Source organism: Tupaia chinensis, unplaced genomic scaffold (assembly GCF_000334495.1).
Source record: "Tupaia chinensis unplaced genomic scaffold, TupChi_1.0 Scaffold148587_1, whole genome shotgun sequence".
Lineage (NCBI taxonomy): Eukaryota > Metazoa > Chordata > Mammalia > Scandentia > Tupaiidae > Tupaia > Tupaia belangeri.
Genome location: NW_006208436.1, coordinates 2,161,703 through 2,173,759, shown reverse-complemented (window position 1 = coordinate 2,173,759; position 12,057 = coordinate 2,161,703). Strand labels below are relative to the sequence as shown.

At 33.8% G+C, this 12,057-nt stretch overlaps 1 protein-coding gene across 1 annotated transcript in view; it reads left to right on the top strand.

The window, feature by feature from the left end:
* RUNDC3B (RUN domain containing 3B) overlaps window positions 1–12,057 on the top strand; it is a 154,192-nt gene that overhangs the window by 86,089 nt on the left and 56,046 nt on the right. The window contains 2 exon segments of the mRNA XM_006170485.3: window positions 9,163–9,252; window positions 11,277–11,357. Of these exon segments, the coding sequence (XP_006170547.1) occupies window positions 9,163–9,252; window positions 11,277–11,357 (171 nt within the window).

The following is a 12,057-nucleotide window of genomic DNA, read 5'->3' as shown; positions in this document are numbered from 1 at the left end:
GATATCTTAGTGGCGATACAATATTATCTTTTATGTCATCCCATAAGGTACTTCATCCTTTTCAGAGTGTTTGGCTATATAATTCTACCTTATAATTAATAGTGCTGCAATATGTACAAAATAGTACGTACAAGGCTTTTTCTCTGTGTGGAATCATTGCCTTGACATAGGTTTCAGGAATAAAACCATTCAAGGTTAAGTTATATGAGTATTTTAAGTTCTAGACTCTCTCCAAATTGTTTTCCAAAATTAGGCTGGCTCCATGGCACAGTGATAATGCTCTACTTAAGAGAAGCCAGAAACCAGCTGGCAACTGTAGTTAAAATCCCTGGCCAAGTCAGCCTGAAACTTGCTGGGCACACATGCAAGTGTCCAAGACTGGACGGGCTGGAGGTCTGGGGAAACAAGATTGTGTCATGACCAGACCCTGTAGAGGGTGCTCATCTCTCTCTCTTTCTCTCTCATGTGAGCATGCAAACATTCTATCGTGAAGAATCAAACATTTTTTAAAACAAAATAACACTATTAATTTTTATTTCTCCCAAAAGTTTGAGAATATCCATTATATTATATACAAAGATGGGTAAATTTTCATGACATTATAAAGATCCAATATATTGCAAAATTATTTTAAAAATCAACCTAAAAAATGAACAAATATTTTATGCATTTATCATTCAGCAAGGATTAATACATAAAATTATTCATGCTTCTAACTACATGTCTATCAATCATTTAAGTTACTAGTTAAATCAATCATATATTTTTCTAGAAGAGTTCATTTCATTCATGCCTGAGACTGAACAATAGCATGTTCAGCATGAAATGAGGATGGCTTAGACCACTGGCTTTGGGGCCAGATAGAGCTTGGTTTGAATCCTAGCTCAGTTCTTTACCAACTGCATAAATACTAGTAAAATAACTTCTCTAAGCTTCAGGTTTTCTCATATATTAATTCACAATAATTGTAATACCCAATTCATAGATTATGATGATTAGATTAGATAATTCATTAAGTTAGATAAAGTTCTTAGCCAATTCCTCATAAAAAGTAAACACTGAATAAACAGATATAATTTAAGAGTTTGACTATAGTATATAATATCAAAAAGATCATGATGTAGTGAAATAATTTTGTGATGTTGCATGGGATCAAGATCTACATGATCTTCAGATTCAAGATTAATAATCCATAATGAACATTAAGGAGTGCCCAGCAATCCTACTTGGTTTCTCTAGTCCTGCTTCTCTACTCCCCATGATACCATTTTCTTTCTCCACAAATGTCCCTGTAGTGCTACACCCCTATGATAGCCTCACTCTCAACCAATTCTTTTGCCTTATACTTCAGTTAGGAAATTGAACCTATCATAAATGAATGTTATTCCTATCCCCAAACACACCTTATCCACATTCTCTTTTTGTTGTGATGGAATGTCTCTCTCCTATCAAGGCAACTTTCTTCTGGATCCTTTTCTTATTCACCTCTTCTTTTAATTAACATCATTCTCTTTACTCATTGTCAATCTCTTCCCTATTGCTGGTTTATTCGTACCCACATGAAACAAATACCAGTATCTCCTACCTTAAAAAGAAAAATTCTCCCATCGATACTCTATTACTGTCATTTCTTTATTGAACTTCATCACCAAACTCCTCAAAAGTGCTTATACATACTGTCACCATTTGCTTTTCTTAGAGTCATTCTTCTGTACACTTTTTTCTAGCTTCTGCCCCTTACCACTTCACCAAGAATAATGTTTAAAAGAACGCCAATGATCTATGAGCTTCTTACTTCAGTAGACACTTCTCTGCACATTCTACTCCACCTGTCAGCCACTCAGTATCTGTTAACTACTTCCTCTTTCTTGAAAAGTCTCCTTGCCCTTAAATTATATAACATTTCCTGGCTTTTCTTTTTATGTTGGTAATTGTTCTTCCTCATTTTCTCTCTCTCTCTTTTTTAATAATTATTTTTTTCTTTCGGAGAGGTTTTTGTTATAGGGCATGTGCACTAGCCAGAAAGACAGAGAGAGACAGAGAGACAGAAAGTGAGGAATCACTCCCCAGGGGGATGGCCATGCCGCAATCTCTTCTCCTCCATTCTGCTCTCAGGATCTTGGGCATACACACACACGCGCGCCTGGAGTGAATTTAAGCCACTGGGTCTGGAACTTGAGCCGCGGTCGACTACATGGGAGTCTAGTGACATAACCATTACGCCAACTTCTGGTCCCTCTTGCTCATTCTCTTTTCTATTATCTTTTGCTCTTCACAACTTCTAAAGATCTGTATTGTCTGGACTCGGTCCTGCACTGTCTGCTCTTGTTTTTTTAATTCATTTTCTCTATATTCTCTCTTCTTAGACTTTCATCCACCCCACCAGCCACCCAGCTTTAAATACCATTTATATAATCATGACATCACATTTAAATCTATAGCTACATGTTCAGATATCTTGATTTTTTTCCCCCTGTAACCCTATTCACCCCTCTTAGTCAGTGGTATTACTGTCTACCTACATGTTGATCAAATAACAATCTAAAATTCATACTTGTTTTCTCTGTCTCCCTCATTCCCTATAATCAATCCATTAAGCAAATCATGTTGAGCCTGTCTTCAAAATCTAGTTTAAATCTATCCATTTACCTTTATCTCCATGATTACTAACAATAATCCAGATCTTTTTTATCTCTGCCTACAGTCATCTGTTGGTTTCCCAACCTTCCTGGTTGCCTGTTTTCATTACCGCCGTAGAGGTAAAAGGGATCTTGTTAAACATTAACTTAAAATATTAAAATGATTTCTTATTACAGTAGCCAGCAGGTTCTGTAAGCATATTTCGTGGAGTCAAATCCTGGTTATACTACCTTCTAGCTTTAGAATCTTGGGCAAGTTGTTTAATCCCTGTGGAGTTAAAGAAGATAACTCACACAGAGTAGTTACAACTATGCCTGGGACTCAAGTAAGTGTTTATATAATTATTAAAGATATATGGCTTGAAAAGTCCTATGTGATAAGACTTCTGTAGGCTAAGGTCTCAGGAGAATACCTTTCCTAATGACTTTCCAAAGTTGAGTTCTCTTTCAGTTTTTCCTCTATCTCAAGAATCTGTTTATTTACTTAATATTATTTATCATCACCTGTAATTATTGCTTTCTTTTATTTGCTCCCTGTCTATTCCCCTAGACTATAAACTCCATAAGAGAGACACAATGTTTACATCATTAAGTGTTAACTACCTAGCATAGTTCTTATCATATAGTAGGAATTTGTTATATATTTGTTGATAAAATAATTAATGAATCTCATATCCTTATATGAGATTCAAATAATCTTCAAATCGTTTTGAAGATTCACTTTTCAGTCAGCTTTTTGTTCTGATTCAGTTTGACTCCAAATGTAATATAACATTTATTTATAGTTCTATAATCTGTTTTCCATATCATGAGGGGACATTTTCTTATATCCTCTCATAGTTTTTTACATATAAATTGGGAAACAGAATTAAAATGTCAAAAATAAATTTTGGGGGCTTATAAGATAAGGTTCGTCATATTTTAATATTGCAGTTTCAGTGTGTAGAATAACTTCTGACTCCCAGAATAGGAAAATTTGAATCATGATAATGTGTATATCAACATAATTTATTATATATTGGTTATTTGTCTTGGATACCATCAAAAGCACATTAGTTACACTCAACTAACTGAAAGTTCTTAAACTACTCTTAAGAAATGAACATTATGAGGGACCAGCAGTTAGCGTAATGGCTATGTCGCTGAACTCCCATGTAGCTGACCGCAGTTTGAGTCTCGGACCCGGTGGCTTAAAACTCATGCTGGGCGCGTGTGCGTGCATGCTCAAGACCCCAAGAGGAGAATGGAGGGGAAGAGACTGCGGCGTGGCCATCCCTCCTGGGGGTTGATTTCTCGCTTTCTATCTCTCTGTCTCTGTCTCTGTCTGTCTGGCGAGTACACGCGCCCGATAGCAAAAGAAAACTCTCAAAAAAAAAAAAAAGAAATGAACATTATGATAGTATTGTCAGGACACATTTCAATTAAATTATATATGATAAAGGAAAATTTATATTCTTATAAGAGCATTATTTTACACACATCTGTAGTCACTAATATTTTTCTAGTCAATGTATAAATATTTGGAAAGAATATACCTAACAAAAATAGGAAGTTTTTCTTCCAGATAATAATAATAACATATTCAGTCATGCACCAGATAACAACCTTTTCGTAAATGGCAAATCCCTATATGACAGTGGTCTATAAAGAGCATACAAGTTCTACCATGTAGCTTAGATGTGTAGTGGGTTATACCGTCAAGGTTTGTGTAAGTACACTCTATGATGCTCATACAACAAAATCACCTAATGATGCATTTCTCAGAACATATCCCTATAGTTAAGCATTATATGAATATAATGGCTTATAATTTTTACATGCTTCTAAAATACAAAACTATTTAAATATGTAGTCTAATATATAAATATTTAAATGGAATTTTACATCTTTTTTTAACCTTAGTACTTTCAATATTTATAGTGGAATCATTACACTGTTTTGATTAGATTCTTCTCATAAAAATATTTTCTTTAGAACAGAAAATATTTTTAACAAAAGGAAGGGAATTTTTTAGTGTGTACCTTACTCTTACTCAATTAGTCATCTCAGCTTCATTTACTCTTGATTTATTTATTGCATAACCTTGGGTGCATAAGCAGAATTTATTAACATTCTAGTTTTTATGAGATAAGATGAAAAGGTTGAAATTTATAATATTTTTAAATCTTTTGACAGTCTTGATACAAGAATCACATTTTCAGTCAAAATTATTGCTACATTAAGTTTGATTAAAGGAATAAAAATTAATTTTTCTATACAGCTTCTCTCTCTTTAATATATATAAATAACTTAAGTATTTGATTACATTATAAAATACTATCTTTTTAGATTAGTCCAATTGAGTATTGTTTTAAATTTATACATTATCTCCAAACTATATTTTCTGGAAAATACTTTTTTTCTTAAACATAATTAGCAAAGTTAAAGTCCAGCATATGATGGACAGGTCTCTTAGCTAGCCCTTCCTTTTCCATTTGTCTTCCCCTTCTCCCTATTGCTGTTATAGTGAGACCTATGCAGTGTTATGTTTGAAACATGGTTCTATTTGAGTAGAATTATTGAGTCTACATAAAACAATCATTTCACTTACCTTTAAAAAATAAGCCTAAAAAATTTACTTAATACTGAGTACAACGAAAGCCAAAAAGAAGAATCTCATTAAACAATACTATATACACACATATATAAAAGACTTTTAGACTTAAAAAAAAAATCTCTGAGACAAATTTGGTTTTCTGTTTGTTTGGTTAGGTATTTTTCAAGGGTCTCTTATACAATATTGGTATTATGAAGCAAGAAAGTTTTGATGTGACTCTTAGAATTTAATTTTCAAACTTGATAAGCTAGGGTGAGTAATTATTGATGGAAAAGCAAACTTGTTTTTATATAAGAAATACTAGAAATAGTAGACGATTCCCTATATCGGGCACCAGAATTTTTTCTAAAGCATATGTCCCATAGAATTTGGTGCTCTGGAACCACTGGACGTATAGTTTTCCTGGGAGTTGATGCTAACAGTCAACCTAGACATGGGGCAGGGAGGAAATCTTAGATAAACACACACACACATTATATATATATATATATATATACACACACACATTATATATATATATACACACACACACACACAATATATATATATATACACACACACACACTATATATATATATACACACTTTACATATATATAGATACTTTTGTCTTTATTTTTATCTTTATTTTTCTTTATGAAAGGGACATGAGGAGAGAGAGGAAGAGAGACACAGTTTTATTTATTTATTTTTTAAAATTTACTATTGGGCATGTACACTCAGCAGAGACAGACAGACAGATAGCCAAAGTGAGAAAGCATCCCCAGTAGGGAATAATCACACTGTAGTCTTCCTCTATCTCTCCCTTCCTTTGGAATTTTGGGCCCACATGCATATGTGCCCAGTGTATTTTTCAAGCTGCCTGGTTGAAACTTAAACTCCACAGTCAGCCATGTGGGATCTAGTTGCCTTAAGTACCACACTGCCCACTGGCCTGAAATATCCAGTAAGTGAATCCATGCCTCCCTTGCACTTCCCAGCCTCCCAAGAAGTGTCCCTACCTGGGCACCACCACCGCTGAGCCTAAACATCTTTATCTTTTTGTAGAACATTTCAGTAGAATATGTAGAAAATCTTTCCTTTTATTTTACTAACCTTTGTTACACCGGAAGTTTTAGTGTTGGGTCATTGGGAAAATTATGATGTATTTTTCTATGCAAAAAATGTATTTTTCTATGCAAAAATGTATCCTGACTTGGGACCAGCAGTTAGCGTAATGGCTATGTCGCTGGACTCCCACGTAGTCGACCGCGGTTCAAGTCCTGGATCCGACAGATTAAACTCATGCCGGGCACGTGTGCATGCGTGCCCAAGATTCCGAGAGGAGAATGGAGGAGAAGGGATTGCGGTGTGGCCATCCCCCTCGGGGGGTGATTTCTCGCTTTCTATCTCTCTGTCTCTCTCTGTCTTTCTGGCGAGCACACGCGCCCTATAGCGAAAACCTCTTCAAAAAAAAAAAAAAAGCATCCTGACTTTTCTGGCAATCCCTTTACATAAGTGACTAAAAGAAATTCCCATATGTCCACGGAAACAGAAAACATTTATTCCAATCAAGGCTATTTGTAGCTTTATATCTGTCAGAAGGTAAATAGTCTTTTATTTTCCTTTTGTACTTTTTATTCATTTATTCATTTTTATTCAATTTCTTTTGAACCATAGCGTGGATTAAATATTTTGGTTCAACATGCAGTAGTATGATTTATTAGAAAATATATAGAACTTACTTAAAGTGGGAAGAATTGGGTTGCCCCCTTGAGCAGTTCATCTACATTGACTTGAGCAAACTGTTTTAATGTCCTACTAATCATGACAGTAAATTGAAACTGATGATTTCTTCCACATTTCTATCCTAGGCTTTTTGCAAATATCAAATTATATGTTTACAAAAACATTTGATAAACTGTACACAACTATTAAAAATTGTTGGAAAGATGATGAACATATTAAAATCATTTTGCAGCCTTCATAAATTTAGTGATACTGAAAAGCAAGCAAGACATTTCATTTACTAAAATGTTTCCACTTTATAGAGTTTTATAGAGTGGTATTCACTGACTATATGTAATATAAATAGATAGAGCAATGTAATGATCCCTGGCTATAAAGCATAAAGTAGTTTTTCCATAGTACTAGGTTTTAAAAGGTGTAGCTTCAAAGCTTTTACTCATTTACTAATCTTTTCTGGAAAAATACCTTACACCCATATCATCTCTTTTTTCCAAAGTATTTCAAAAACTAATATTGGCCCAGCTGCAGTGGCACAAGCCGGAGGGTGCTGCTGTGTGATGGCTGAGGCTACATAAGACTACTGGTCTGGGCCAACCTAAACGGGTGGGGCAGGGTAGCACAGGCCTGTGGTCCTAGCTCACTAGGAGGCCAGGGCAGGAGGGTCATAGTGTAGCAAGACCCTATCAAAAAGAAATAAAATCCCTCTCTTTCTGTCCTTCCTGCACACGAATACTCTTTCTTTCTCATTGAACAACAACAACAACAAATTAAAAATAAACAGATAATACCACATTTATTTGTCCCATTAATGCTTTACCTCTCACTTCTTCTTCTAAATGTACTTCCTCAGACTCTACTCTTTCACTCACCCTATATATGGTATTCACATCCATTTCCTGTGGTATTAGCTGTTGAAAATAATTTTATACTTTATCAATGGACTAGGGAGAAACGTTCACATGTTGAAATATTCACTTTGTAAGCTAAATAATGTGATTGAACATATAAAAGAAAATGAAATATAAAGTAAATAAATTTTAAAAATTAAAAATAAAAACTAGCATTAACCAAAACAAAAGACTTACTGGGAATGTAGCAAAGATAGGTTCATGTTCACATCTGTGTGAGAGATAATGAAATCATTTCTTTTCTTTTTTCCTTTTTTTTTTTTTGAGAGAGGTTTTTCACTATAGGGCATGTGCGCTTGACAGACAGACAGAGAGAGACAGAGAGACAGAAAGCGAGAAATCACTCTCCCATAGGGGACGGCCATGCCGCAATCCCTTCTTCCTCCATTCTCCTCTCGGGATCTTGGGCACGCACGCACACGCGTCCAGCGTGGGTTTTAAGCCACTGGGTCCGGGATGCAAACTGCAGTCGACTACGTGGGAGTCCAGTGACATAGCCATTACGCTAACTGCTGGTTCCCTGAAATCATTTCCTTTTCATATGCATCCAGCTTGGTAGCTCATCTGCTTTATTAGTACACTGCAGTATGAAAGTTAGCTTGGATTACTAATGATCACACCTTCCAAGTTCTTAATTTAGTCGATAACCCTCAGAATTTCAGAAAAACAAATTTTTTTGTTCTATGTATAGAACTTTAATTTTACATAGTTTTGAAAACAGATCATTATAAATGACCCTGAATTTGCTACCTTTCACTAATTTGGGTATTATGCAAAGAAGCTAGGTACTCTAGACCCATTGAAAAAGTCATTTGAGGGATTCTCTTTCTCTTTTTCTTTTCTTTCTTTCATTTTTTTTTTCTTTTAATTAATTTTTGCTACAGGGCCCATGTGTTTGGGGAGAGAGAGAGAGAGAGAGAGAGAGAGAGAGAGGGAGGGAGGGAAAGGGAGAGAGAAAGTGAGAAAACACCCCCAGGAGGATGGTCATCCCTTCTATATTCTCTTTGGATATTGGACATATGCATACATACACCTGACATGTTTTTGTAGCCACTAGGGCTAGGACTTGAACCACAGCCAGCCACGTGGGATTTAGCTGCCTTAACCACCATGCCATCTGCTGGCCCTGGGATTCACTTAAGAGAGTCAGAACAAAATATTTTTATTATGGTAGGGTAGGGGTTTTTGTTTGTTTAATCTAAATATTCTTTATAAAAGTTGGGCTCTGATTTCTCTCAATCAAACATTAATCTGTTTTTAATATTTATATATTCACCCATTTCATTTTTTAGGAGATTTTATGAAGATGGGGCAATTGTCTTGGGTGAGGAAGCAAATATGCTTGCTGGTATGCTGCTTGGGCTCAATGCCATTGATTTCAGGTATTTAATATCACCAAATGCATTCCATTTTTTAATAATTCTACTTCGTAATCATTCCTACTTATGACATTTTTCTTTTAGTTCTCTTAGTTCTCTTAAGTAAAACAAATAGTTGGATATTGATATTTGATTCAGTTATGAATCAGTTTTCTATCAGTTTGTTCTCAGAAAAGCGTGTCTCCAACTTAAAGAACTGACAGGTTTGCTCTCTGGCTTGCGTAAAAGGAAAGTTAGTACCCTGGCAATATGGAAGAAAGATTCTGAATCTTTTAGTAAATATTTTTCAGCTACTGCTTTAAAATGAAAAGAAATAAACTAAAAGTAGATTCAATGCCAGAAAGATTCTTTATTATCTCATTTGTTGAAATCCTGATATGGTATCTTGGGTGTCTTATGTTCCTTGTGTTATGTATCTTCTGTCATGTAGGTATGTATATTCTAATAGAAAGTAATATTGTTAATTTTTGCTTCTATCATCAATAATACAAATTGTTTTGGGACTACAATAATAAGTGCTGAGAATGGACAGTGTAAATTGAGTTTTTTTAGATTTGTTATGGAAGCATCCTTTTGCATTTCTTTAATCCCAGATTTTATGTTATATTAAAAGATATTTGTACATAAGAAAACTCAAACATAAAAATGAAGGAAACATTCTATTTTTTCTAAAATATTATTTGAAAATTTAATATTAACAAAATAGGTATAAGACTTAAATGAAAATCTATGCTTAGGTCTTAAAAATAATGCTCACTGTTTTCATTGCCATCTCTTTGTAGTAAATCACTTCCTTTTCAAATATTTGATACCTTTTAAATCTAACTTTCCCTTAGCTAAGATTTAGTGAACTAATAGTAGGGTAATTTGTTTAATTGTTTAGCATGAACAGACAGAAGGGGTATGAAGGTTATCTATTTGATCCCTCTAAAGAGGTTAACTTTTTACATAAATAGCACTGGTTATCTAAGTCCTTTATAATCTTTAGGTCTTTTTGTTTGTTCGCTTATTTTTGCTTAATAAAACAAACCTGAGATAAGAATGTTAACTGTTCATTTAGTATAACCCATTGATATTATATAATCAGATGAAAGTAAATGTCTTAAAGATACATTAATGTTTCTAGGAAAGCCCATAAAAATATTGTCAATTTGATTATTTCCTTATTGAAGTGTGAAGTCTGAAAAAATATATACATACCTTCCATATTAATATACAGAGTAAGTATTTTAGTAGGAGAATTTCTGAAAAAGTAGGAATTCAATCAGTGAATTTTTTCTATCGAAAGAATATTACAAATGTTCCTACGTGTATCTTCCTGAAAAGTCTTTTTTTTTTTTTTTTAACAACAGTAATCGTGAAACCAATGTCTTTTTCTTTCTTCTCATTGTATGCAACTTCATATAAAGACAAATTACTGGATTGGGAGACCAGATCTAAAATTCCTTACTGGCTCTACAAATTCAGAAAATGACTTTGAGCAAGTCATTTAAACTTTTTTCTTGTTCCCATTGTTTCAAAAAGGATTGACTGGATATTAGAGGATTTTCTGCATCCTTTGTAGGTCTAAGATGTAAGTCTTTTGACTGATTCACAGACTTTAGAAAACCCTTTTTTGTAATGTGTCATCTTTTTTAGGGTATAGGAGATATTCATACCACCTGAGAATTTGTATATAAATGCGAAGGACAACTGTCATTTGAAAATTCTCTAGTGACATCTTGAAAACCCAATAGAGATCAAAATAGTATCAAATAAAGAGAGAAGGTTGAACAGAGTTTTCAGTAAATCTTATTTTTGCTTGCTACATTTATTTAATAGTGTACTGACTTGTGCAGTGCTCTTTCATTGGTATTGAAGGTAGAATATTTTTATTGAGTTATTTGTTAAAGTAAAATTAAACTGCAAACAAAAGCGTTCACCAGCAATTTGATGAAAGAAGTGTCTCTAGCAAAAGGTTGATTATAACTCTTAACTTTGATTTAAAATTTTATGTATGAATATGGATTGTTTATTCTTTGTCTTAGCTTCTGCCTAAAGGGAGAGGGATTGGATGGCAACTTTCCTGCTGTGATAGACTATACGCCTTATTTAAAGTTTACTCAAAGGTATTAATCTTTTGAAATATGTTATTCAAATCTTAATTTATAATTAACTGTCTTGTGCACTGTTCATCTAATTAAAACTCCTTTGTACAAAACATTTGTTTCAATATCAAAATCACTGAAGGATTCAAACTCCAGTTGCATTTTTAGTATTTATGTAAATAAACACATTATACACAGTTGTGATACCATCATCTGGCTTTTTAAATAACCAAAACATTTTTTATATTGCTATAATCTTTATAAATAATTTTAATAGTTCTGAAATAGACCATTGAGATTTCAAAATGGTAATTCACTAAGTTGTTTTTCAATTTATTTCCATTAGAGAGAAGGGAATAATGAACATCCTTGTATCAATCAATTTTCCTCTTTTTATTGTAAATTGCCAGTTATTCAGATAAATTCAGTGAAAACTTTCATGACTCTGAGAGTGTATCTTTATAAGAGTGTTGTATGAATGTATCCTACTTCTAGGATCGTGTGAGCAGTCGCTATTTCTGATAATCTCAATAGTGTTGAAATTTAATCATAATAAATTTATAAATATTTTTAATTTTTTAAGAGCTATTTTTGCTATAGGGTGCATGCACTTGCTAGTGACACAGAGAGCCAGAGAGAGAGAAAGTGAGAAATCATCTGCCAGGGGGATGGGTCATGCTACACTCCCTTCTCCTCCATTCTCCTCACAGGACTTTGGGTA